The 25,301-nt window shown below is 43.2% G+C and overlaps 1 protein-coding gene across 1 annotated transcript in view; it reads left to right on the forward strand.

Annotated features, from left to right (window-relative positions):
• Positions 1 to 24,044, forward strand: part of LOC126195757 (E3 ubiquitin-protein ligase MARCHF2-like) — a 44,213-nt gene extending 20,169 nt beyond the window's left edge. Inside the window, exon 3 of the mRNA XM_049934385.1 lies at positions 23,669 to 24,044. Within this exon, the coding sequence (XP_049790342.1) occupies positions 23,669 to 24,044 (376 nt within the window). The remainder of the gene's footprint in view (positions 1 to 23,668) is intronic.
• The last annotated feature ends 1,257 nt before the right edge of the window (positions 24,045 to 25,301 follow it).

Below are 25,301 nucleotides of genomic sequence, written 5' to 3' on the forward strand. Positions count from 1 at the left end.
CTTCTTCCTGTTTTCTCGAGTGATCTGTGTTCAGTTTTTCAAGGCCCATCCACTGAGCCAACTTATAACTAAATCCGAGGAGGGTGCGATGGGGAGGTTCCCTTGTTAGCTATGAAACAACTGTAGCAAAACGGAGCATCCTCGTTATCCATGTGATGGATAAGACGACTAATTCGCAACATAAATGTCAATGTAAGCATCATTTTGTGTTGGAACATGCTTCCTGGACCAAATAACATACATTTCCTACGTCTTCAATGCGAATCATGTAGCAAATGTAATTTAAAGGACATAAAAATATCGAGTGAATTTACTAACATAATTATGAACCACTTGAATTTGCATTCAACAGGCAATGTTCAGAAGTCTGGTGCAGGAGTACTGCGTGCTCTAATTCGAAACAACAAAAATCAACAGAGTGACTATTATTGAACGTCATCAGGTCACTCATCGAGCATTCCTATGCAGTACTGTTACTGGTGACGTGTTATGATGCCTTTATCGTTAACTTCCTAAGAAGAAATGAAAGGCTGAGCCCCACCAAAAGACGTAAACTCGAGGAGAGAGTAGTGTGAACATAATATTTTACATTTGATAAATCCAAAAGTGTGTCTTGGGCTACGAATTCTGCCCCCAGGGTGTGGCCACACAGTTGGAATTTGTTGCCAACAACTGAGACACCTTTCGGTCACAGTGTAAGAAAATCGAGCAACAAAACTACATCACCTGTGCTACTGCATGATAACGCACTATGTTGATTTGAGAAACCAAATTACCCAGGAGATTGATAGGAAAGTCGTCTCTCAGGCACTTGTATTGATAGGGAAGTCCTCTCTCAAGCACTTGTCCCTCTCGTGATAGATTTGTAAAATTTTACCTTTCCCACTCTTGATCGATCAACCGTCAAGGCAATTAATTCATTTCTAGACGAAAATACTGTTTAAACTACTCTGGTTTAACGACATCGTTAGAACCAGTAGGTTTCTACAGGCGTAGAATTTGTAAACAACTTTAGCATTGTCATATCGTTTTAGATATCGTGAAAGAAAATTCTACTGCTAATTAATTTCTCTTTGATAATTACTGTTGCGTTTAGTAAACTAATGGCAAATGCAATTAAAATATTCACTGTACTAATACAAATTAAATTCAACTTACTACAGAAACATCACGACGGCAGTCTATCTTAATAAAGCATTAAGTTTCTGTGAGACGATTGAGCCTATTTTAACACGAATTAGTAGGATATTACAGACTTTACACTTCGAAAAGATCTGTATTTCTTTCATTTCCTGTACCATTCGTAAGTAGTATCAAAATGTGACATTTCATAGATAAAATTATGTATTCACAACAACAACAAAAATGTCGGCAGAAAACAAAAGTGGCATTATGAATCTGGCAGTACCGTAAGGTTTTCACTCTGACACTAAGAGTTACTGAAAGTAGCAAGACGAATTTTGCTCGAGCGTTGTCTTACGATTCCCTTATTAAGTTTTTATCTGCCTGCTTGTAGCTGTGCTACAAAAGAATTAAAAATCTGGCTTTCAGCAAGTCTCGAAAGGCGAACAAAAGCAGCTTGCACCTGGTTACTAAGCATGTTACCTGGGAACTGGTTTTTTCTTAAAGTGGGAAGACATCCTTTTGTGGTTCAATTGGCAAATGTCAGTCAGACGTGTGACGTTAGTCTAAGCGTTTCGGTGTGTTGAATTTGTACCAATGATTTTTCTACACGTTTTTTCTGCCCCAAATAGAGTTGAAGTCTCCCATTAGTATTTTCACGTCATCTTGGTGAATTTTGCTCATGGTATTTTCGAGTGCGTTCCAGAATTTTTCAATATTGTCGGTGTTTTTCTTATTTTCGATGTTGGTGGGTTCAAATGGTTCAAATGGCTCTGAGCACTATGGGACTTAACTGCTGTGGTCATCAGTCCCCTAGAACTTAGAACTACTTAAACCTAACTAACCTAAGGACATCACACACATCCATGCCCGAGGCAGGATTCGAACCTGCGACCGTAGCGGTCGCGCGGTTCCAGACTGTAGCGCCTAGAACCTCTCGGACACTCCGGCCGTCGATGTTGGTGGGGATACGTGCATTGATGAGTGTATATGTTTTACTGGGGCTCTGAATGACCATAGTCATAAGTCGGTTCTTGGCTCTTCAGTCCGGAACCGCGGGACTGCTACGGTCGCAGGTTCGAATTCAGCCTTGGGCATGAATTTGTGTGATGACCTTAGATTAGTTAGGTATAAGTAGTTCTAAGTTCTAGGAGACTGATGACCTCCATTGTTAAGTCCCATAGTGCTCAGAGCCATTGGAACCGTTTGATTGTCGTGTGATTTCTTTGACAGAGTTGATAGATCGGTGTTCGAGAAATGCAATGCCGAAGATTGGTACGCCTTTCGCTACCTTTTGTTGTATTCTGCTCTTGAAGATGCAATGGTTTCAATAATGCAAGTTTTCATTGTCAGTTAGTCGTGGTTCTTGAAGTGCAAGAATGAGAATTTTTTGTCGGTCCATTTCTTTTGTGAGATTATTTAGTTTTCGTGTTTGGATCAAGGTATCGATGTTTACTTTTAAATGCATGTTTTTTGCTTGTAGGGAAATTTACCAGAGATCTTCGATATTCTCTGTCGTGCTAACCTGGACTCCCCAGAATCCGAAAATCCAACTGCCGCCTGTCGACAGCCGGGTTGTGTACCACCTGGGATAAAGTTGACTTTGCTTGCATAGTTTACGTTTGCTTGTGTTTCATTGGTTGTGCTTGGGTGATACCAGGACCGGACAGGACCAGAGGGTGTTGAAGCCTTTGAAAGCAAATATTTTCAGCCAAGCTCATTTAGCTAACAGACGGTGACCAGAGTAGCGGTGATTTTCACTCAGACGTGTCTGGATTTTGCGTTCAACGGATTGAGTAGCCGTTCAGGATTGTGTTAGTATTTGGTTCACCCCTAGTAATTGATTTCCTCGGTACCACCCATATGGGGGAGGGTTTCCACTATCCACCACACGCGATTATTATTATTATTATTGTCATTATGTCTCAGCAAACCCGATATGGTGTATCTTCTCACCACTGAAATAGATGTGTATTGTTCGATTCAGTATTTCCATCACATAAATGTGGTTTATAATTACGTTACATTGCTACCAGTAGCCATATTTCTCACATTTTCTTAGACAGTTGCTACCTGTTACTCCATCATAGGAATTTATGTGCGAAGCATTGTTACAATACAGACGTTCAAATTATCCGATTTCTGTAATTTCATTTCGATACCAGATCGTTCTAATCGGATTCAGCCAGGTAGTCTTAATGTGGATATCCGACCACGACTGTCACCATATGATAGACTGTGTAAACCACACTCTTTATCGGACTGTTGAATATAGATCACTTATCTATGACAGGACCTGAATTCTTAAACACTGTGGAAAATAATAATCCGATGTGCTTATTACAAATACGTTATTTCAATATAAATATGTGAACTAACGAGATAACAGTTCATTTACAGGAGCAGAACTAATGTTCAAATGTTCAAATGTGTGTGAAATCGTATGGGACTTAAATGCTAAAGTCATCAGTACCTAAGCTTGCACACTACTTAACCTAAATCATCCTAAGGACAAACACACACACCCATGCCCGAGGGAGGACTCGAACCTCCGCCGGGATCAGCCACGCAGCTCATGACTGCAGCGCCCCGACCGCTCGGCTAATCCCGCGCGGCTACTAAAAGTATACTCGTCCACAAAACCCATGTGGACAATTATCTGATAATCGGTCAAGCTTTGCTTTGTCGCAGCTCTTTAGGATACAAGTCCATTTACTTTCAGGCTCCTCCTTACAATTCTTGCAATGCAAGATAATTGAAAAAACTCATCCACTCGACGCCAACTGAGGAACTGACTGGTGCATGTGTTGTTCAACACACAGTAGTTGTCACCCTCACTGGAATCAATGAGTGTGTGCGTGTGTGTGTTTTTGTGTGTGTGTGTGTGTGTGTGTGTGTGTGTGTGTGTTTGAGTGAGTTTTCGTGTTCATGCACAATCTGAATCAATACTATTAACATTAGACAGACAACCGGCAATAAATATTGCATCAAACATGACTGTAAAGTATGTTAATGCGATGGGAAGTTACAAACTGAATTTTCACCCAACCCACGTCCTGCATATTACGTTAAGTAAGATGTATTAACTCCATAGTATCGTTAGCAGAGAGTGCGCTCTTGTTGTGGAGGCCTGCGACAAGCGCAGCGATCAGCAGTGCCCAATGCCGCCGCGATTTGTTTATGTTGGCTGAGCGTGGACACTGCAGCAGACGCTTCGCCATAAACAGAAAGAAATCACCATGGCTCTGACTGCAGTGCGCGGGTATCACTGCCTGCGTGTTCTTATAGTAACCAACGTGAGACTCTACTCACAGGTGCCATGGAGCAATTGCAACGGGTATCATGTCATTAGTCATGAGAATATTAACCAGTGATGAAATGTCCACTCTATTTGAATCCCAAGAAAATAGGAACCTTCTCACAAAGGAATGTGAGGTGATATCAAAATTTATCCAACATACAAAAATGAACTGCAGGGCTTTCATGTATGCAGTAGTAGCACACAAGGAAATATTATGTCTTGGAAGCGTATATTTCATTTCCTCTTCTCATATTAACGTCCTTGTTTTAGAATGGTGTGAGAAAATTAACACGAAAAACTGAAGTTCCTGAGAAGCATATAAGACATTTCCTCTTCTCATATCATAAAAAAAAAATGGTTCAAATGGCTCTGAGCACTATGGGACTTAACATCTTAGGTCATAAGTCCCCTAGAACTTAGAACTACTTAAACCTAACTAACCTACGGACATCACACACACCCATGCCCGAGGCAGGATTCGAACCTGCGACCGTAGCAGTCCCGCGGTCTCATATCATAGCTTTTGTTTTAGTATGAGGTAAAAAAATAGACAGTTTACGGCTCTGAAACATAATATGACACCAGATTCTTATCGTAGGCGCTATCGGAAACGCAAAAAGCAGGCAGCTGTCCATTCTTTTGTCCTAAAGTCTGTTTCCTTTCATGCATTACTCACGCTAGGAGGTTCTTATTTAAGGACTTGTGGGCATCAAGTTCTTCAGCAGAACAAGCCTTATGTTACTGTGCTAATTACGGTATGGAAAAAATGCAAAAAAGTCGAGTTCCCCTAGAGCAGTGAGGATATTTGCACATGTCTGTATTCAGCAATGACTGCCAGCTGCCACAACACTTCACAGAATCCTTGCGGCAGGCAACATAACTGTGCGTGCACTTCAGACTTCATTCAGTAAGACGTCAGGAGATGGTTGGAAACGTCAAATTAACGTTGCTTTCCGAGTCGTATTCAATCCAGAATGAGGTGTTATTAAGGTAGTTGAACGTTCTAGCAATTACACTTCTATAATTCCCATATGAGTATTCCGATAGCCAAAAGAACCCGTTAGTGTGAAAACATCTGGAACTGCATTAACATCAAACTGCGAGAACCTGAGACAATACGTGGACTCTTCTCTTCGCTAGGTGACCTATTACTGATATTTAGGATTCTCTCCGTCCTAGGCGTAATGGAAATGGAACTTCAGAGGCGCTTTCCGATATTCTTGACAAACATGAGAAACTTGTAATCACTGCGAGTTACAACTGCGTAATGATAATGGTTCAGGTTGTCAGTAGTTGTGGTGGTGTTATGCTGTCAAACTGCTTGCAGCAACGTTAATGGTGGCGCTCATAATTTAGCGCTGACTACCTACTTATGTAGAGATAGTGTTGTGGCCGGCCGCGGTGGTCTCGCGGTTCTAGGCGCGTAGTCCTGAGCCGCGCGACTGCTACGGTCGCATGTTCGAATCCTGCCTCGGGCATGGATGTGTCTGGAAAAATATCAACAATAAAATTCTACCAACTAGAGTCAGTGCCGCATGGTGCGACGTTGTAAACGAAACCATACCCACAGCGGAACGATTATGAAAAATCAAATTGAGACCATCTCCATACTGCGACAAATGTGGGCTTGTAGAAACTGTAGCGCACACCTTCTTATGTGAAAATAGATTGAGAATTTGGAACTGGACTAGGAATAAATTGGCAATATCAACAGAACCGCAGAAAGTCATATACCGATAACTGAAGCTTTACAACCCGACTGGAAAAGTTACCCGTCCGCAAAGAATAACAGTTATTCGTGGCTTCTGGGTATAAACTTAGAACTTAGAAGAGTACATGTTTTATATTGCAGAAGAACATTTTACGCTGAAGAAGAATAACAAATATAACGAACGGTTTCAAATTTTTTTATCTTTTGTTTTATGTGGGCTACGAAGAGGTGGACAGTTTTTTTTATTAGAAGCAGAATACTATTCTTCCACTTTTTTTTATTCCTGGAATATTCCTTTACAGTGCATAATAACTTAAATTGTGAATATATTTCTGAATGAATGTTTGTTATGTATTTTCCCGTCACCCTGTTCACTGTTATATGTTCCACAAGGAACGCACGCCATTGGAGGCGACAATCTGTAGTTTATTTTACCTTAATTACTACTTCAATTTTGTTCTACAATTTAAAGGAATATATGAGTGCAAACATGGAATACATGTGAATAATGCAGCTGCTCAGTGACAGGTATGGGGCAGGCGTTGTGGCCAGGCCTCGGATTTTCGACCCCTACCCTCTTTACCTCCACCTACCTGGTGCGGAAAGCCTTCTCAACCTTAAAAAAAAAAAAAATTGTGCAGTGGTCAGCACGTCTGTCTAGTAAGCAGGAGGTCTAGGTTCGAAGCTCAGTCGGTCACAAATTTTCATCTGCCGTCGTTGCTGTATTTCAACACGCTGTGACAGTGTGGACGTCAGTCCTTCGATATTTTTTGAGGCGATAGAGGTGATTTGCGAACATTTGTCTTGCCATCAAAATAACGGGACTCCAACGGCATCCAATCCTTAGTCATACCTTTGTGCCGGCGCTAACTCATGTCATACACTTGCGAATTAGATTGTAGTTCATATTTAGTCAAATAACGAATGGCCAGTATACAAGTATGCCGGCCAGGGTGGCCGAGCGGTTCTAGGCGCTACAGTCTGGAACCACGCGACAGCTACGGTCTCAGGTTCGACTTCAGTCTCGGGCATGGATGTGTCTGATGTCCTTAGTTAGGTTTAAGTAGTTCTAAGTTCTAGCGGACTGATGACCTCAGACGTTACGTCCCATAGCGCCCAGAGCCATTTGAACCATTTTTGAAGTATACAAGTATTTACAAACAGTAGAAGCAGGATTGCAGCGAACTAATCACTTAACCAAGTGCAACATAGAGTACCTGCGTAATGAGTCATTCCACCTGCATAGCTGAGGGTAATATTTTTTAAGCAATTCATTGCAGAATTAATGTAATACCCGCACGATGATCTCTGTAGTCATACTGTATCATTAGCAGCCCGCGAATGTAGTACTATGTTCGTTAAGTTGGATTACTCAAGCTGAGGCCAAATAAAGTCGAGCGACGACGCCACAACACTATCTCTACATAAGTAGGTAGTCAGCCCTAAATTATGAGCGCCACCATTAACGTTGCTGTAAGCAGTTTGACAGCATAACACCACCACAACTACTGACAACCTGAACCATTATCATCACGCAGTTGTAACTCGCAGTGATTACAAGTTTCTCAAGTTTGTCAAGAATATCGGAAAGCGCCTCTGAAGTTCCATTTCCATTACGCCTAGGACGGAGAGAATCCTAAATATCAGTAATAGGTCACCTAGCGAAGAGAAGAGTCCACGTATTGTCTCAGGTTCTCGCAGTTTGATGTTAATGCAGTTCCAGATGTTTTCACACTAACGGGTCCTTTTGGCTATCGGAATACTCATATGGGAATTATAGAAGTGTAATTGCTAGAACGTTCAACTACCTTAATAACACCTCATTCTGGATTGAATACGACTCGGAAAGCAACGTTAATTTGACGTTTCCAACCATCTCCTGACGTCTTACTGAATGAAGTCTGAAGTGCACGCACAGTTATGTTGCCTGCCGCAAGGATTCTGTGAAGTGTTGTGGCAGCTGGCAGTCATTGCTGAATACAGACATGTGCAAATATCCTCACTGCTCTAGGGGAACTCGACTTTTTTGCATTTTTTCCATACCGTAATTAGCACAATAACATAAGGCTTGTTCTGCTGAAGAACTTGATGCCCACAAGTCCTTAAATAAGAACCTCCTAGCGTGAGTAATGCATGAAAGGAAACAGACTTTAGGACAAAAGAATGGACAGCTGCCTGCTTTTTGCGTTTCCGATAGCGCCTACGATAAGAATCTGGTGTCATATTATGTTTCAGAGCCGTAAACTGTCTATTTTTTTACCTCATACTAAAACAAAAGCTATGGTATGAGAAGAGGAAATGACTTATATGCTTCTCAGGAACTTAAGTTGTTCGTGTTAATTTTCTCACATCATTCTAAAACAAGGACGTTAACTAGGCGCGCAGTCCGGAACCGCGCGACTGCTACGGTCGCAGGTTCGAATCCTGCCTCGGGCATGGATTTGTGTGATGTCCTTAGGTTAGTTAGGTTTAACTAGTTCTAAGTTATAGGGGACTGATGACCTAAGATGTTAAGTCCCATAGTGCTCAGAGCCATTTGAACCATTTGAAACAAAACGTTAATATGAGAAGAGGAAATGAAATATACACTTCCAAGACATAATATTTCCTTGTGTGCTACTACTGCATACATGAAAGCCCTGCAGTTCATTTTTGTATGTTGGATAAATTTTGATATCACCTCACATTCCTTTGTGAGAAGGTTCCTATTTTCTTGGGATTCAAATAGAGTGGACATTTCATCACTGGTTAATATTCTCATGACTAATGACATGATACCCGTTGCAATTGCTCCATGGCACCTGTGAGTAGAGTCTCACGTTGGTTACTATAAGAACACGCAGGCAGTGATACCCGCGCACTGCAGTCAGAGCCATGGTGATTTCTTTCTGTTTATGGCGAAGCGTCTGCTGCAGTGTCCACGCTCAGCCAACATAAACAAATCGCGGCGGCATTGGGCACTGCTGATCGCTGCGCTTGTCGCAGGCCTCCACAACAAGAGCGCACTCTCTGCTAACGATACTATGGAGTTAATACATCTTACTTAACGTAATATGCAGGACGTGGGTTGGGTGAAAATTCAGTTTGTAACTTCCCATCGCATTAACATACTTTACAGTCATGTTTGATGCAATATTTATTGCCGGTTGTCTGTCTAATGTTAATAGTATTGATTCAGATTGTGCATGAACACGAAAACTCACTCAAACACACACACACACACACACACACACACACACACACAAAAACACACACACGCACACACTCATTGATTCCAGTGAGGGTGACAACTACTGTGTGTTGAACAACACATGCACCAGTCAGTTCCTCAGTTGGCGTCGAGTGGATGAGTTTTTTCAATTATCTTGCATTGCAAGAATTGTAAGGAGGAGCCTGAAAGTAAATGGACTTGTATCCTAAAGAGCTGCGACAAAGCAAAGCTTGACCGATTATCAGATAATTGTCCACATGGGTTTTGTGGACGAGTATACTTTTAGTAGCCGCGCGGGATTAGCCGAGCGGTCGGGGCGCTGCAGTCATGAGCTGCGTGGCTGATCCCGGCGGAGGTTCGAGTCCTCCCTCGGGCATGGGTGTGTGTGTTTGTCCTTAGGATGATTTAGGTTAAGTAGTGTGCAAGCTTAGGTACTGATGACTTTAGCATTTAAGTCCCATACGATTTCACACACATTTGAACATTTGAACATTAGTTCTGCTCCTGTAAATGAACTGTTATCTCGTTAGTTCACATATTTATATTGAAATAACGTATTTGTAATAAGCACATCGGATTATTATTTTCCACAGTGTTTAAGAATTCAGGTCCTGTCATAGATAAGTGATCTATATTCAACAGTCCGATAAAGAGTGTGGTTTACACAGTCTATCATATGGTGACAGTCGTGGTCGGATATCCACATTAAGACTACCTGGCTGAATCCGATTAGAACGATCTGGTATCGAAATGAAATTACAGAAATCGGATAATTTGAACGTCTGTATTGTAACAATGCTTCGCACATAAATTCCTATGATGGAGTAACAGGTAGCAACTGTCTAAGAAAATGTGAGAAATATGGCTACTGGTAGCAATGTAACGTAATTATAAACCACATTTATGTGATGGAAATACTGAATCGAACAATACACATCTATTTCAGTGGTGGGAAGATACACCATATCGGGTTTGCTGAGACATAATGACAATAATAATAATAATAATCGCGTGTGGTGGATAGTGGAAACCCTCCCCCATATGGGTGGTACCGAGGAAATCAATTACTAGGGGTGAACCAAATACTAACACAATCCTGAACGGCTACTCAATCCGTTGAACGCAAAATCCAGACACGTCTGAGTGAAAATCACCGCTACTCTGGTCACCGTCTGTTAGCTAAATGAGCTTGGCTGAAAATATTTGCTTTCAAAGGCTTCAACACCCTCTGGTCCTGTCCGGTCCTGGTATCACCCAAGCACAACCAATGAAACACAAGCAAACGTAAACTATGCAAGCAAAGTCAACTTTATCCCAGGTGGTACACAACCCGGCTGTCGACAGGCGGCAGTTGGATTTTCGGATTCTGGGGAGTCCAGGTTAGCACGACAGAGAATATCGAAGATCTCTGGTAAATTTCCCTACAAGCAAAAAACATGCATTTAAAAGTAAACATCGATACCTTGATCCAAACACGAAAACTAAATAATCTCACAAAAGAAATGGACCGACAAAAAATTCTCATTCTTGCACTTCAAGAACCACGACTAACTGACAATGAAAACTTGCATTATTGAAACCATTGCATCTTCAAGAGCAGAATACAACAAAAGGTAGCGAAAGGCGTACCAATCTTCGGCATTGCATTTCTCGAACACCGATCTATCAACTCTGTCAAAGAAATCACACGACAATCAAACGGTTCCAATGGCTCTGAGCACTATGGGACTTAACAATGGAGGTCATCAGTCTCCTAGAACTTAGAACTACTTATACCTAACTAATCTAAGGTCATCACACAAATTCATGCCCAAGGCTGAATTCGAACCTGCGACCGTAGCAGTCCCGCGGTTCCGGACTGAAGAGCCAAGAACCGACTTATGACTATGGTCATTCAGAGCCCCAGTAAAACATATACACTCATCAATGCACGTATCCCCACCAACATCGACGGCCGGAGTGTCCGAGAGGTTCTAGGCGCTACAGTCTGGAACCGCGCGACCGCTACGGTCGCAGGTTCGAATCCTGCCTCGGGCATGGATGTGTGTGATGTCCTTAGGTTAGTTAGGTTTAAGTAGTTCTAAGTTCTAGGGGACTGATGACCACAGCAGTTAAGTCCCATAGTGCTCAGAGCCATTTGAACCATTTGAACCCACCAACATCGAAAATAAGAAAAACACCGACAATATTGAAAAATTCTGGAACGCACTCGAAAATACCATGAGCAAAATTCACCAAGATGACGTGAAAATACTAATGGGAGACTTCAACTCTATTTGGGGCAGAAAAAACGTGTAGAAAAATCATTGGTACAAATTCAACACACCGAAACGCTTAGACTAACGTCACACGTCTGACTGACATTTGCCAATTGAACCACAAAAGGATGTCTTCCCACTTTAAGAAAAAACCAGTTCCCAGGTAACATGCTTAGTAACCAGGTGCAAGCTGCTTTTGTTCGCCTTTCGAGACTTGCTGAAAGCCAGATTTTTAATTCTTTTGTAGCACAGCTACAAGCAGGCAGATAAAAACTTAATAAGGGAATCGTAAGACAACGCTCGAGCAAAATTCGTCTTGCTACTTTCAGTAACTCTTAGTGTCAGAGTGAAAACCTTACGGTACTGCCAGATTCATAATGCCACTTTTGTTTTCTGCCGACATTTTTGTTGTTGTTGTGAATACATAATTTTATCTATGAAATGTCACATTTTGATACTACTTACGAATGGTACAGGAAATGAAAGAAATACAGATCTTTTCGAAGTGTAAAGTCTGTAATATCCTACTAATTCGTGTTAAAATAGGCTCAATCGTCTCACAGAAACTTAATGCTTTATTAAGATAGACTGCCGTCGTGATGTTTCTGTAGTAAGTTGAATTTAATTTGTATTAGTACAGTGAATATTTTAATTGCATTTGCCATTAGTTTACTAAACGCAACAGTAATTATCAAAGAGAAATTAATTAGCAGTAGAATTTTCTTTCACGATATCTAAAACGATATGACAATGCTAAAGTTGTTTACAAATTCTACGCCTGTAGAAACCTACTGGTTCTAACGATGTCGTTAAACCAGAGTAGTTTAAACAGTATTTTCGTCTAGAAATGAATTAATTGCCTTGACGGTTGATCGATCAAGAGTGGGAAAGGTAAAATTTTACAAATCTATCACGAGAGGGACAAGTGCTTGAGAGAGGACTTCCCTATCAATACAAGTGCCTGAGAGACGACTTTCCTATCAATCTCCTGGGTAATTTGGTTTCTCAAATCAACATAGTGCGTTATCATGCAGTAGCACAGGTGATGTAGTTTTGTTGCTCGATTTTCTTACACTGTGACCGAAAGGTGTCTCAGTTGTTGGCAACAAATTCCAACTGTGTGGCCACACCCTGGGGGCAGAATTCGTAGCCCAAGACACACTTTTGGATTTATCAAATGTAAAATATTATGTTCACACTACTCTCTCCTCGAGTTTACGTCTTTTGGTGGGGCTCAGCCTTTCATTTCTTCTTAGGAAGTTAACGATAAAGGCATCATAACACGTCACCAGTAACAGTACTGCATAGGAATGCTCGATGAGTGACCTGATGACGTTCAATAATAGTCACTCTGTTGATTTTTGTTGTTTCGAATTAGAGCACGCAGTACTCCTGCACCAGACTTCTGAACATTGCCTGTTGAATGCAAATTCAAGTGGTTCATAATTATGTTAGTAAATTCACTCGATATTTTTATGTCCTTTAAATTACATTTGCTACATGATTCGCATTGAAGACGTAGGAAATGTATGTTATTTGGTCCAGGAAGCATGTTGCAACACAAAATGATGCTTACATTGACATTTATGTTGCGAATTAGTCGTCTTATCCATCACATGGATAACGAGGATGCTCCGTTTTGCTACAGTTGTTTCATAGCTAACAAGGGAACCTCCCCATCGCACCCTCCTCGGATTTAGTTATAAGTTGACACAGTGGATAGGCCTTGAAAACTGAACACAGGTCATTCGAGAAAACAGGAAGAAGTTGTGTGGACCTATGAAAAAAATAATCAAACTAAACAAACTGAGTAGTCCATGCGCATGATAAGCAACATCATGGATAGCTTGAGCTCGGGAGCGCAGTGGTCGCGTGGTTAGCGTGAGGTGCTGCAGAACGAGAGGTCGTTGGTTCAAGTCTTCCGTCGGGTGAGTTGTTTGATTTTTTTATTTTCAGACAATCATCACCACACGTACTGTTTATCAACAAATGTAGGAAATAATCATACAAATGTTCGACAATCGTTCGATCCCTTAAGGAACTTTCCGATGCCTTACAGTTCGGAAAATATTCATTGACATTGTTATTGAAGTCACGAGCTATTTTTGCTGGATTCATATTGCCCACGCAATGCATCTCACGTATTTAATACACTCTCGTCCAAAGTAGCGAACAGTTAACTGCCAGCCAGGGAGCCTCGATAGCAGGAATACTCTCTCTTCCGTGCGCTATAGTCGACTGACGTCATGTCTTTCGACGTTTGTTTAGGTGTAGCGTCATCATACTACGGCGCGGTTACCTCGCATCGGACGGACGGACGGACAGATAATAATTGTCTGAAAATAAAAATTAAACTTTTCACTCGAGGGGAAATTTGAAGGAAGGACCTCTCGTTCCGCAGCTGCTTACGCTAACCACGGGATCACGGCGCTCCTGAGCTCACCCTATCCTTGATGTTGCCCATCTTGCGCTTGGACTACTCAGTTTGTATTTTTTGCTTATTTTTTTCATAGTTCCACACAACTTCTTCTTGTTTTCTCGATTGATCTGTGTTCAGTTTTTCAAGGCCTATCCACTGTATCAACTTATAACTAAATCTGAGGGCGGTGCGATGGGGATGTTCCCCTGTTAGTGGTATTGTGTTTTGGTGGCGTTGCCAGTTTACATACTGTGCATGTAACACACAATAAATGTGTTGGATGCCTCCTGTGATCAGTTTACTTCAAAAACGTTTGTTGTCATCGTAATTTATGTAACTGGCTCTCCGACTTCCAATTTGACAATTTGTGGAAAAATTGTTTACCTTGTAAGTCCTAGTTTCAAACATTGTCTGATAGAAAATGTAGGCATGAAGGAGTCTGTAAAAGCAATTAATCGCTATTATAGCAAACTTTTGAATCCACTGGTCACTTGAATTCTATATATTGATTCTGAGAGTTTTGTTATTTCTCTTGTTATTTACTGTCCCAATGTCATCCGTGAGAATAAAATTAAAGGCAGTTGGATTAGGTTCCTGATCTATAAGTTGTGATTTAATATTCTGCGCTGCTAAATACATTTTGAAGGTTGTATTCTTTACGTAAAACAGAGTATCGGTGTCAGTCCTAGGATTGACGATAAACTTCAGAAATACAATTACAGAATAGTGGCATATCGATTACGGCTCCTCACCATCAACAATAGTTGTTACCCATAGTTTCGTATTTGCTATTTTACCGTCGTTACCCTTTAGAGGCCAACCCGATCTTTCCACAGTGCCATTTCTACTTGCTTGTTAATATGTCCTATAACTACAGATTTGTTGTAAATGTTAACTGTTAAATACGCTTTCCACAAATTAAAAACTTCCAGTTATTCTTCATATCTTGAAACTTACTACCGTTGACTTTCACTGAAGAAAAGATACATAATAATAAAATGAAATCAAAGATTAGAATGTCGAAGCATAGTGTGAATGGTTAAAATGAAATGAACTAAAAATCATCTTCTTGTCTAAAACACTTTACTCTTCCAGAGAACTTCGGTACCTCTCAAAATTTTTTCAGCTCTGATGTTTAGCCACATGTGGAAAAATAGCGGGTCTCATGATGCAGCACTGTTTAGCCGTCACAAAATAAAGCCTCAAAAATCAGTAAATAAAACTATTCTTGTACAGTTGCTCCTAATCGCATATACCAACCGTTCTTTGCTGCGACAACGACTCAAAGTCTATTGGGTATTTGATTTTGCTCTGCTTTTTCGGGCCTCCTTACCTCTCCTTCTAGCCCACCCTTTGTTCTGCAATTACGTCTTCATCGGCGAGCTTCTCCTCAATGTTTTTATTTTGTGCTGAACTGTTTTGTACCCTTCTTGCATACACACGAGTGTCACGTATTTTATAGAGACTGAATGAATATATAAGGTGAGTATTTCTTCTCTTATCAAATTAAATATTACATATCTTGCTGTGAATTAATTTGTTTGTCCCCATTCCACTTACTGCGTTTCCTTGAAATTATATAAAATATAAGTCTGTAAAAAAAATCGCGTATAGCCTCCTTTGGCTTCCACAACAGCTGGAAATCTGTTGGGCATTGAGCCCACGACTCGAGCCACAGAACTAGTTCAAGTAACTGATTCCAAGCGTCATGAATTTGCTGATTTGTCGTGCGTTGACAAATGGATGGTTCTCACTGCAACGGCGTATCTGCTGATCCTGAGCTGCTGTTGTTTTGCGGCGACGGCCATGAGGCCTCCCATTCAGGTTACCACTCTCTTCCTTTCGTCTGATCCACCTGGCTACCGTCGACTAGTGAAGGCCCATAGTTCTTGCTATGTCGGCATTTGAAGATCCCTCTGCATGGAGTTCTATTATAGCGCCCTAGTCTGCCTCAGCCAGATGGGCCATTTAGCGTTGACTGAATGATTCGTCGCGGTTAATATTGGCTGCGGAAACAGCGCTGGCAGGAAACAGACTGCCTCCTCCAAGATGGCAGCCGCAACGCAGTGGCCAAGTATGTGTAACACAGAAATCGATGGCATAAAAGAGAGATCGCAAGCCCGTACCCGTGTCAATACATAGTGGAGCAACTTAGAATCTCTAATTTTTCTCAGAAGGGACTGGTCCTCTCTTGTCATGTCTTATCCTGATAAATATTACATGACATGAAATGTTTACGTTTTGCATATGCGGCAGGCCTGACGCAAGAAACATTTCTGAAATATCTGAGGCAACCTGAAGAACACTTCGTGAATTTTATCTGTAGGAGGTTGCCTTATAAGAAGGAAAACGTGTTTATCCCCACTCGCCGTGTTTCCAAGTGGCGCAGTTTACTCGGAGGCATACATAATTCTCGCCGGGCGTAAGAAGCGACTCGACGAGCGAGGGGAACTCGCCAAGTGTCATAGGCTGATTGTCCCGAAACTTTGCTCAGTGAAGGAGAGGACAAAATAAGCGAACATGTGTTTCGGCTTATCTGCAGACACTCGACCGTTTCCTAGAAAACGACGGTCAAAGTTATCAACGCGCTGTTGCTCTAGTGTAGATACCTTCTGAAGCCGAGAACGCACTTGAAGCGGTGGCTCAGTGGCTACCGTCGTTCCTTCTTAACATTGATTCCCGTGTTCGAGACCATATTGGGTTTTTTAATTATTTTATTTTCCTGCCTCTCTATCAGAATTATCTACGAAAGTTTTTTTCTAATTTATGTTGAAATAATGTTGTCATTATTCGCCAATTAACTTTATGTGTAATTAATGAATTAAAAAGTAATAAACGAATGAGACAAGCTGATCTAAAATCATCTGGGCTGCCTCATGTATCGTTATAACCAAATATTTTATAAATGTTAATCTATATTTAGATCCGATGATGGCGCGTTTAGTGTGTTGAAACCGGTTATCCAGTAAACAATATTTATGCGATCTTGGCTTCTGAATTATTTCTACAACAGAGTGATCGCCCCACTACGCATTATGTGTTCCCTTTTTAACTTATTTCTTTACACAGTAAATTAACTGACGAATAGCGACAACAGTGTTTCAACATAAATTGGAATAAACATTCGTAGATAATTCAGAGAGTGAGGTGAAAAAAAAGGAAAAACCGGGTTTCGAACTCGCAGTGCAAAGTTTCGGAATCTCTATGGTAGCCGCAGAGCCACCGCTCCAGTTGAATGCTTACCCGCTAAGAGGTATCTACAGTATAGTAACAGCGCATTGAAAACTTTGCCCTCCGTTTTCTCAGAAGCGGTAGAGTGTAAGCAGATAAGCCGAGACACGTGTTCGCTTATTTTGTCCCCGCTTTCACTGAGCGAAGTTTCAGCAAGATCAGGGTATTTCCTCGGGAACTTAAACAGGAAGAAACCATAGTAATAATGTAATTCAAGGCTCGCAAGAAAAGATTATGTGGTCCCTTTTCCCGCACACTGTTAATGAGTGGGACGGTAGAGAAATAACCCGAACCTTCTGCCAGGCACGTAAGTCCGGATTGCAAAGAAATCCTGTTGATGTAGTCATGTAGATGCAACAACGAAATTATGTTTTAATTACGACATGTGACTTTCATTTGATCTGAACATCGAAGTTGTTTGCTGTTTATTTACTTTTTGTTCAATAGTTTCAGAAATATACGAACACCTAGGCGCGTTAAATTAATATTGAAATAAAGTGTCATGCGCGGACCAATAACAATAAATTCCCACCAACTTGTTACAGTACTGAAGTATCTTCCAGCGTCTTCAGAAGTGGATATCGCATACGACGTTCCTAGGGTGTTTATAAATGGATATTGCAGACGACTACGAACAAAGTTCGAATGTAGCTTCGTAAAAGTTCCGTGATCAAACGATCTGAGTTGCTGGCGAATACAGTTTATCCTCACTAGACAGTATATATTATCATTATACATGAGGTGAGTAGGGTTTCGCCGGGTTGCGGTGGCCGAGCGGTTCCAGGCGCTTCAGTGACGAACCGCACGGCTGCTTCAGTCGCAGGCTGGAATTCTACCTCGGGCATAGATGTCTGTGATGCCCTTAGGCTAGCTAGGTTTAAGTAGTTCCAGGTCTAGGGGCTGATGACCTAAGCAGTTAGGTCGCATAGTTCTTGAAGCCATTTTTTGACCTATCGCGTAAATTTTCTTTACATAAACCGTCGTATCTTTTGATTGCGTTGACATAGAAGCTCACTTTTTTACACCACCAAGGGACCGGTTACAGCAAGAGGTGCGATACATTTCCGCTTATTATGTCCATCCGTTCTGGAGGTAAACTGGTTTTAAGGGTTGGGTAGACCGATAGACGGTCAAGAAAGTGAGACTAGTAGGGTTCCGTTTCTACCGGTTTAGGTGACGAAATCCTAACAACGAAAACACTGAAGATGAGGGCCGCATAAATAACACCCGCTACTCTTTATTCGAAATGTTCTAGTTGCTGTCGATACATAAGCATATTAATCGTAGCAACGTTTTCGATCCAAATCACGTTTACAGGAATGCAAATAGAATGTATTTGCCTATACACGTGGTAATTCACATCCCAGTGTTAATGCCACCGCGTTTTAGAACTGCGAACATTCTCATTGCTAGCTAGCTTAAGAAACACTTCTGCTAATGAACGTTTTCTGGCTGTGGCGAGTCTAGTGGAGAATTCGAAACAATGCAGAATATGTTTGGCAGCTGTGTAGCCGTTTATTTCCTGGGCTGGTGCAGAATTATCCTACAAAATATACTCTCTAATAACAGTAATTTGTTATTTCGATAAACATCCCGAATGATTGTCACATAAGCGGTGACATAAAGGAAGAAAATTCATGTTTTTGAGTCCAGAAAGCTCTATGCAACAGAAACTGCAGATTTTCATTGCGAAATTGCCGGCTTTTTCATGTCTGGGGTAATAATAGAGGGGTGTTTGCCTGGGTTGTCTGCTAGCATAGTGAAAGGAAGGTCTGGTTTGTTTTAGGTTCTAATTCCTATGGAGGCAGGTAGAATATCAGTAAAGCAATTTTAAGAAATTCTCGCGCACCCAATACGTTTTATCGCTACCTTTATTCTGTACTGGCGCTCTGTGGATATCAATATGACACTCTTGTAGAATTTCATACATGTTACTGCCTACTTTTTCCGCTTCTGTCAATAATGGAATTGACTTAAGTGTGGCACTGAATGATGTTTAAGTGAATTGCTAAATTTGCACACTTTCATGGTAGGTCAGCAACGGTAATCCAGTATGACTGGTCTGAACGTTGACACAGACCGTTTCGCGGCCGAATGCGGATAATATTTTGCTACTTCGTAACGATATGGGGTTCTTTGTCTTACTGAAACAGTTAAGTCATCTCGATAAGTTGAAATTCATTTTTATTTGTCCAGTTCATACCAATTAGCGTTTCTTCTTTCACTTCTGTCTTATATTTACGTGTTGTATTTAACACACTAATCAGCATTAATATAGTCTTACAAATTATGGAAAACAGTCTAAAAAAGTTCAGATAGTTTGTGAATTTCACGCCTGTGCATATTATGTTGGTAGCACTTCGTCGCCTTGCCTGTTATGCTGTGTAGCAGACTTTAAAGCCGTGCGGATCAGCATAACGAAAAGGCGAGGGGTCTCGCTCGTTTTGTCCACGACTGTACCTGTATTACGTCAGATGAATGAAAGTCGTTGCGACATGCAAAAAGTGTGAGACGTATTAGTACTTCTTGTCACGTCTTCAAACTTTTTGCATGTCACAAGTAAACAACTGCTTACGACTTTACTGAATACCTCTCGTAGACAAACGAAAAAGATTACAAAAATCAGGTAATGTTAAATGTAGGCTACTGTAATAACGACCAAATATAACAAGAAAACTACCGTATCCCTTCTGCCCCACAGTAAGTAGGCCTATTAAAAACTGTCTTCAAGAGTACCTACAATTATTTACTACGAACAATGTTTCAGCAACCACGACAACTGAGGAAAACATGCTTACAACTTGCCTGCGTCAACAGGCAGGCAATAATACTGAAACCAAAATAATGCCTAGTGTTCTGATTCGGAACGAAATAAAGTTTCACGCTATAAAGTCGACCGAGCATGGCACAACAATTACAGGAACTTTCCGTTTCCAGCAAGGACTGTCAAATATTGGCTTCAGAAAAGCTTATGATGCTACCAGTATGCACGAGCTGTTAAAGAAATAAGAGCTTAAAAATGCAGTAAATTGTAATAGGGCTACCTGTTTTGCGTGACTAAAAATATTTAAAAAAACTGACACCTTAAAATCAGACATTATGGACCACCTGGAAGGGAACGATCTACTGATACGTAATCAGCATGGTTTCAGAAAACATCGTTCTTGTGCAACGCAGCTAGCTCTTTATTCGAACGAAGTAATGGCCGCTATCGACAGGGGATCTCAAGTTGATTTCTGGATTTCCGGAAAGCTTTTGACACCGTTCCTCACAAGCGACTTCTAATCAAGCTGCGGGCCTACGGGGTATCGTCTCAGTTGTGCGACTGGATTTGTGATTTCCTGTCAGGAAGGTCGCAGTTCGTAGTAATAGACGGCAAATCATCGAGTAAAACTGAAGTGATATCAGGTGTTCCTCAGGGAAGCGTCCTGGGACCTCTGCTGTTCCTGATCTATATAAATGAACTGGGTGACAATCTGAGCAGTTATCTTAGGTTGTTCGCAGATGATGCTGTAATTTACCGTCTAGTAAGGTCATCCGAAGACCAGTATCAGTTGCAAAGCGATTTAGAAAAGATTGCTGTATGGTGTGGCAGGTGGCAGTTGACGCTAAATAACGAAAAGTATGAGGTGATCGATTACTCGATAAATAGTACAATTCTCAAGGCTGTCAATTCAAGTAAGTACTTTACGAACAACTTCAGTTGGAAAGGCCACATAGATAATATTGTGGGGAAGGCGAGCCAAAGGTTGCGTTTTATTGGCAGGACACTTAGAAGATGCAACAAGTCGACTAAAGAGGCAGCTTACACTACACTCGTTCGTCCTGTGTTAGAATATTGCTGCGCGGTGTGGGATCCTTATCAGGTGGGATTGACGGGGGACATCGAAAGGGTGCAAAAAAACGCAGCTCGTTTTGTATTATAACGTAATAGGGGAGAGAGTGTGGCAGATATGATACGCGAGTTGGGATGGAAGTCATTAAAGCAAAGACGTTTTTCGTCGCGGCAAGATCTATTTACGTTCTCGCTTCCCACGCCCGGGTTCCCGGGTTCGATTCCCGGCGGGGTCAGGGATTTTCTCTGCCTCGTGATGGCTGGGTGTTGTGTGCTGTCCTTAGGTTAGTTAGGTTTAAGTAGTTCTCAGTTCTAGGGGACTTATGACCACAGCAGTTGAGTCCCATAGTGCTCAGAGCCATTTGAACCATCTATTTACGAAATTTCAGTCACCAACTTTCTCTTCCGATTGCGAAAATATTTTGTTGAGCCCAACCTACATAGGTAGGAATGATCTTCAAAATAAAATAAGAGAAATCAGATCTCGAACAGAAAGGTTTAGGTGTTCGTTTTTCCCGCTCGCTGTTCGGGAGTGGAATGATAGAGAGATAGTATGATTGTGGTTCGATGAGCCTTCTGCCAAGCACTTAAATGTGAATTGCAGAGTAATCATGTAGATGTAGATGTAGATGTAGATGAGTAAAGCGAAGAACCAAACATTTTTATAGGCGTAACTAAATAAGTATTTCGGATAATATATACCATTAAGAAAGTTGTACGTGGACTTTATTACAAGAGTTACTCAATCCTTCCTGACGTCATTTACGAACGTCTGCAGAACGAATTACAGATGTCAAAAACAATACTGTACAATTACTAACGTGTTTACTTCAAACATGTAGGCCTACCGACTTCATCACAAAACGCTTCATTATTTCAACTCGTATTTAAGATCGCAAACGCTAATTGCCTACTAAAAACGATATACAACTAAATCGAACACGCATGCGCAACGCATAACAAGTCTCTCAATAATTCAAATACCTTTTAATACACTCCTGGAAATTGAAATAAGAACACCGTGATTCATTGTCCCAGGAAGGGGAAACTTTATTGACACATTCCTGGGGTCAGATACATCACATGATCACACTGACAGAACCACAGGCACATAGACACAGGCAACAGAGCATGTACAATGTCGGCACTAGTACAGTGTATATCCACCTTTCGCAGCAATGCAGGCTGCTATTCTCCCATGGAGACGATCGTAGAGGTGCTGGATGTAGTCCTGTGGAACGGCTTGCCATGCCATTTCCACCTGGCGCCTCAGTTGGACCAGCGTTCGTGCTGGACGTGCAGACCGCGTGAGACGACGCTTCATCCAGTCCCAAACATGCTCAATGGGGGACAGATCCGGAGATCTTGCTGGCCAGGGTAGTTGACTTACACCTTCTAGAGCACGTTGGGTGGCACGGGATACACGCGGACGTGCATTGTCCTGTTGGAACAGCAAGTTCCCTTGCCGGTCTAGGAATGGTAGAACGATGGGTTCGATGACGGTTTGGATGTACCGTGCACTATTCAGTGTCCCCTCGACGATCACCAGTGGTGTACGGCCAGTGTAGGAGATCGCTCCCCACACCATGATGCCGGGTGTTGGCCCTGTGTGCCTCGGTCGTATGCAGTCCTGATTGTGGCGCTCACCTGCACGGCGCCAAACACGCATACGACCATCATTGGCACCAAGGCAGAAGCGACTCTCATCGCTGAAGACGACACGTCTCCATTCGTCCCTCCATTCACGATGTTGGGGCGTGAGCGGAAGACGGCCTAACGGTGTGCGGGACCGTAGCGCAGCTTCATGGAGACGGTTGCGAATGGTCCTCGCCGATACCCCAGGAGCAACAGTATCCCTAATTTGCTGGGAAGTGGCGGTGCGGTCCCCTACGGCACTGCGTAGGATCCTACGGTCTTGGCGTGCATCCGTGCGTCGCTGCGGTCCGGTCCCAGGTCGACGGGCACGTGCACCTTCCGCCGACCACTGGCGACAACATCGATGTACTGTGGAGACCTCACGCCCCACGTGTTGAGCAATTCGGCAGTACGTCCACCCGGCCTCCCGCATGCCCACTATACGCCCTCGCTCAAAGTCCGTCAACTGCACATACGGTTCACGTCCACGCTGTCGCGGCATGCTACCAGTGTTAAAGACTGCGATGGAGCTCCGTATGCCACGGCAAACTGGCTGACACTGACGGCGGCGGTGCACAAATGCTGCGCAGCTAGCGCCATTCGACGGCCAACACCGCGGTTCCTGGTGTGTCCGCTGTGCCGTGCGTGTGATCATTGCTTGTACAGCCCTCTCGCAGTGTCCGGAGCAAGTATGGTGGGTCTGACACACCGGTGTCAATGTGTTCTTTTTTCCATTTCCAGGAGTGTAGTTTCCAAAAGTCCTCTGAACTTCAATTCAACACAAAAGCACGGCGAACACAGGAAGCGCGAGAGACGTTTGGCAGAAAAATGGCGCCAAAGCTAATCAACCAATGACGGGCAACTTCGCCCATGGCCACTCTCTCCCTATACTGGACTGGACGAGAGCGCACCTAGCGGGCTGCGTTGTTTTGGTTGCGTCCGCAGGAACTACTGCGAGCTGTGCCTGTTCGAGTTCCCGGTGACGCGCATCCCGCGCTACAGCGTGGCGCGCTCGCTGCGGCTGTGGTTCTGCCACCCGCGCGTGCGCCAGAGCCTCATGGAGGACCTGCTGGTGCTGGGGGCGCTCACCTTCGTCGTGGCGGGCATCGTGGCCGTCTGCCTGCTGGGCCTGCAGTACTTCGCCGCCGAGGGCCTCAAGCTGGGCATCTCGCGCGCCTACACCGTCGCCGTCATCTCCTCGTTCATGGCGCTCGTGCTGCTCGGCTACTTCGTCATCGTCTGCCTGCTGGTCCGCGACCTCGTCGTGCCGTGGCACGTGTGGTGGCGGCGCTGCGCCGTCGTCCGCATCATCGTCGACTAGCGCCCTCTCGAGGCGCCTTCCGTCAATAAAGACCCCCGTTTTCAGACACCGCCACACGCGGTTATTATTCCACCGGTGGCACACAATTTACCCTGCCTCTGACGCACGTATGCGCGGAGGGACTCGTTGGACGTCCATCTGAGGGATGTCGCGTCAGATTCCGTTCAAAATTGGTGTTAGATCGTGAAAACCCCGAGCTGGTTGGAGAGCCCTGTCCACAATGCTCCAAACGTTCTCAATTGGAAGAGTGGTCCGGGACCTTGCCTGGCCAAGACGTGGTTTGGCAAGCAGGAAGACAGGCAATAGGAACTCCCGCCGTGTGCGGGCGAGCGTTATCTTGCTGAAGTGTAACCCACGAAGGGCAACAAATCAGGGTATAGAATATCGTAGACATTCCACTGTGCTGTAAGGGTGCTGTAGATGACTACCAAGGTCGTCCTGCTATGAAATGAAATGACACCCCAGAGCGTCACACCTGGTTGCCGGACCGCATGGTGGGCGAGAGTCAGAGTTGTATCGCATCGCTCTCTGGCGCGTCTGCAGACATTGAAAGTCTTGTGACGGCTCCCAAACCCAAGGTCCTCGGCGGTACTTTTGGGGCAGCCACCACAAATTGTATAAAGCGTGCGTAGTGGCCAGGATGTAGCTATGTCTGTCGGCTGAAAAATAATTAATGACAAGAATTGCGCCAGCTAGAATGAAGAGATAACTTATCTTTATTTCTGACGAAACGTGCACCAGCAGCACAAGTCCGACTAATATGCAAGAGTAATCCGGATACTGAGCCTAGTCGAATACAATAGCAAATATCACACTGCAATGGCTTCTGTATAAACTCCACAAAAGGCTAGCAATAGACAATCGACAATAGACTGCCCGTCTCGGGGCCAGCGCTCCTCCTTATATGCAAAAGGCAGAGGGGGCTGCGGACCCGAGCTCAGCCATGGCGCGACCTCTTCCGTTGGCGGTAACGCCCTGGGACGCCGATGGCCGCGACAGGAACTGTGGCCAGCGATGTCACGGTCGAGGCGCGCTTCTGCGAGTTGGTTGGTTGGTTGGGTCCGTGGATAAAACAGAAAGATTACCGTCAAACCTCCTTGCCTAGGGACGCCAGATGCAAGTTGATGTCGTCAAGCCCTGAATGAAAATTGCGCAACGGGTAACTGGGGAGGGGAGCTCGAGAGCGCTACCTAGAGAGCGTGCCCTTTCTGTACGACACTAGCCAAGGGGCTGGAGGGCTCACTCGCTGACGTATGG

Source organism: Schistocerca nitens, chromosome 7 (assembly GCF_023898315.1).
Source record: "Schistocerca nitens isolate TAMUIC-IGC-003100 chromosome 7, iqSchNite1.1, whole genome shotgun sequence".
In the NCBI taxonomy this organism is placed as follows: domain Eukaryota; kingdom Metazoa; phylum Arthropoda; class Insecta; order Orthoptera; family Acrididae; genus Schistocerca; species Schistocerca nitens.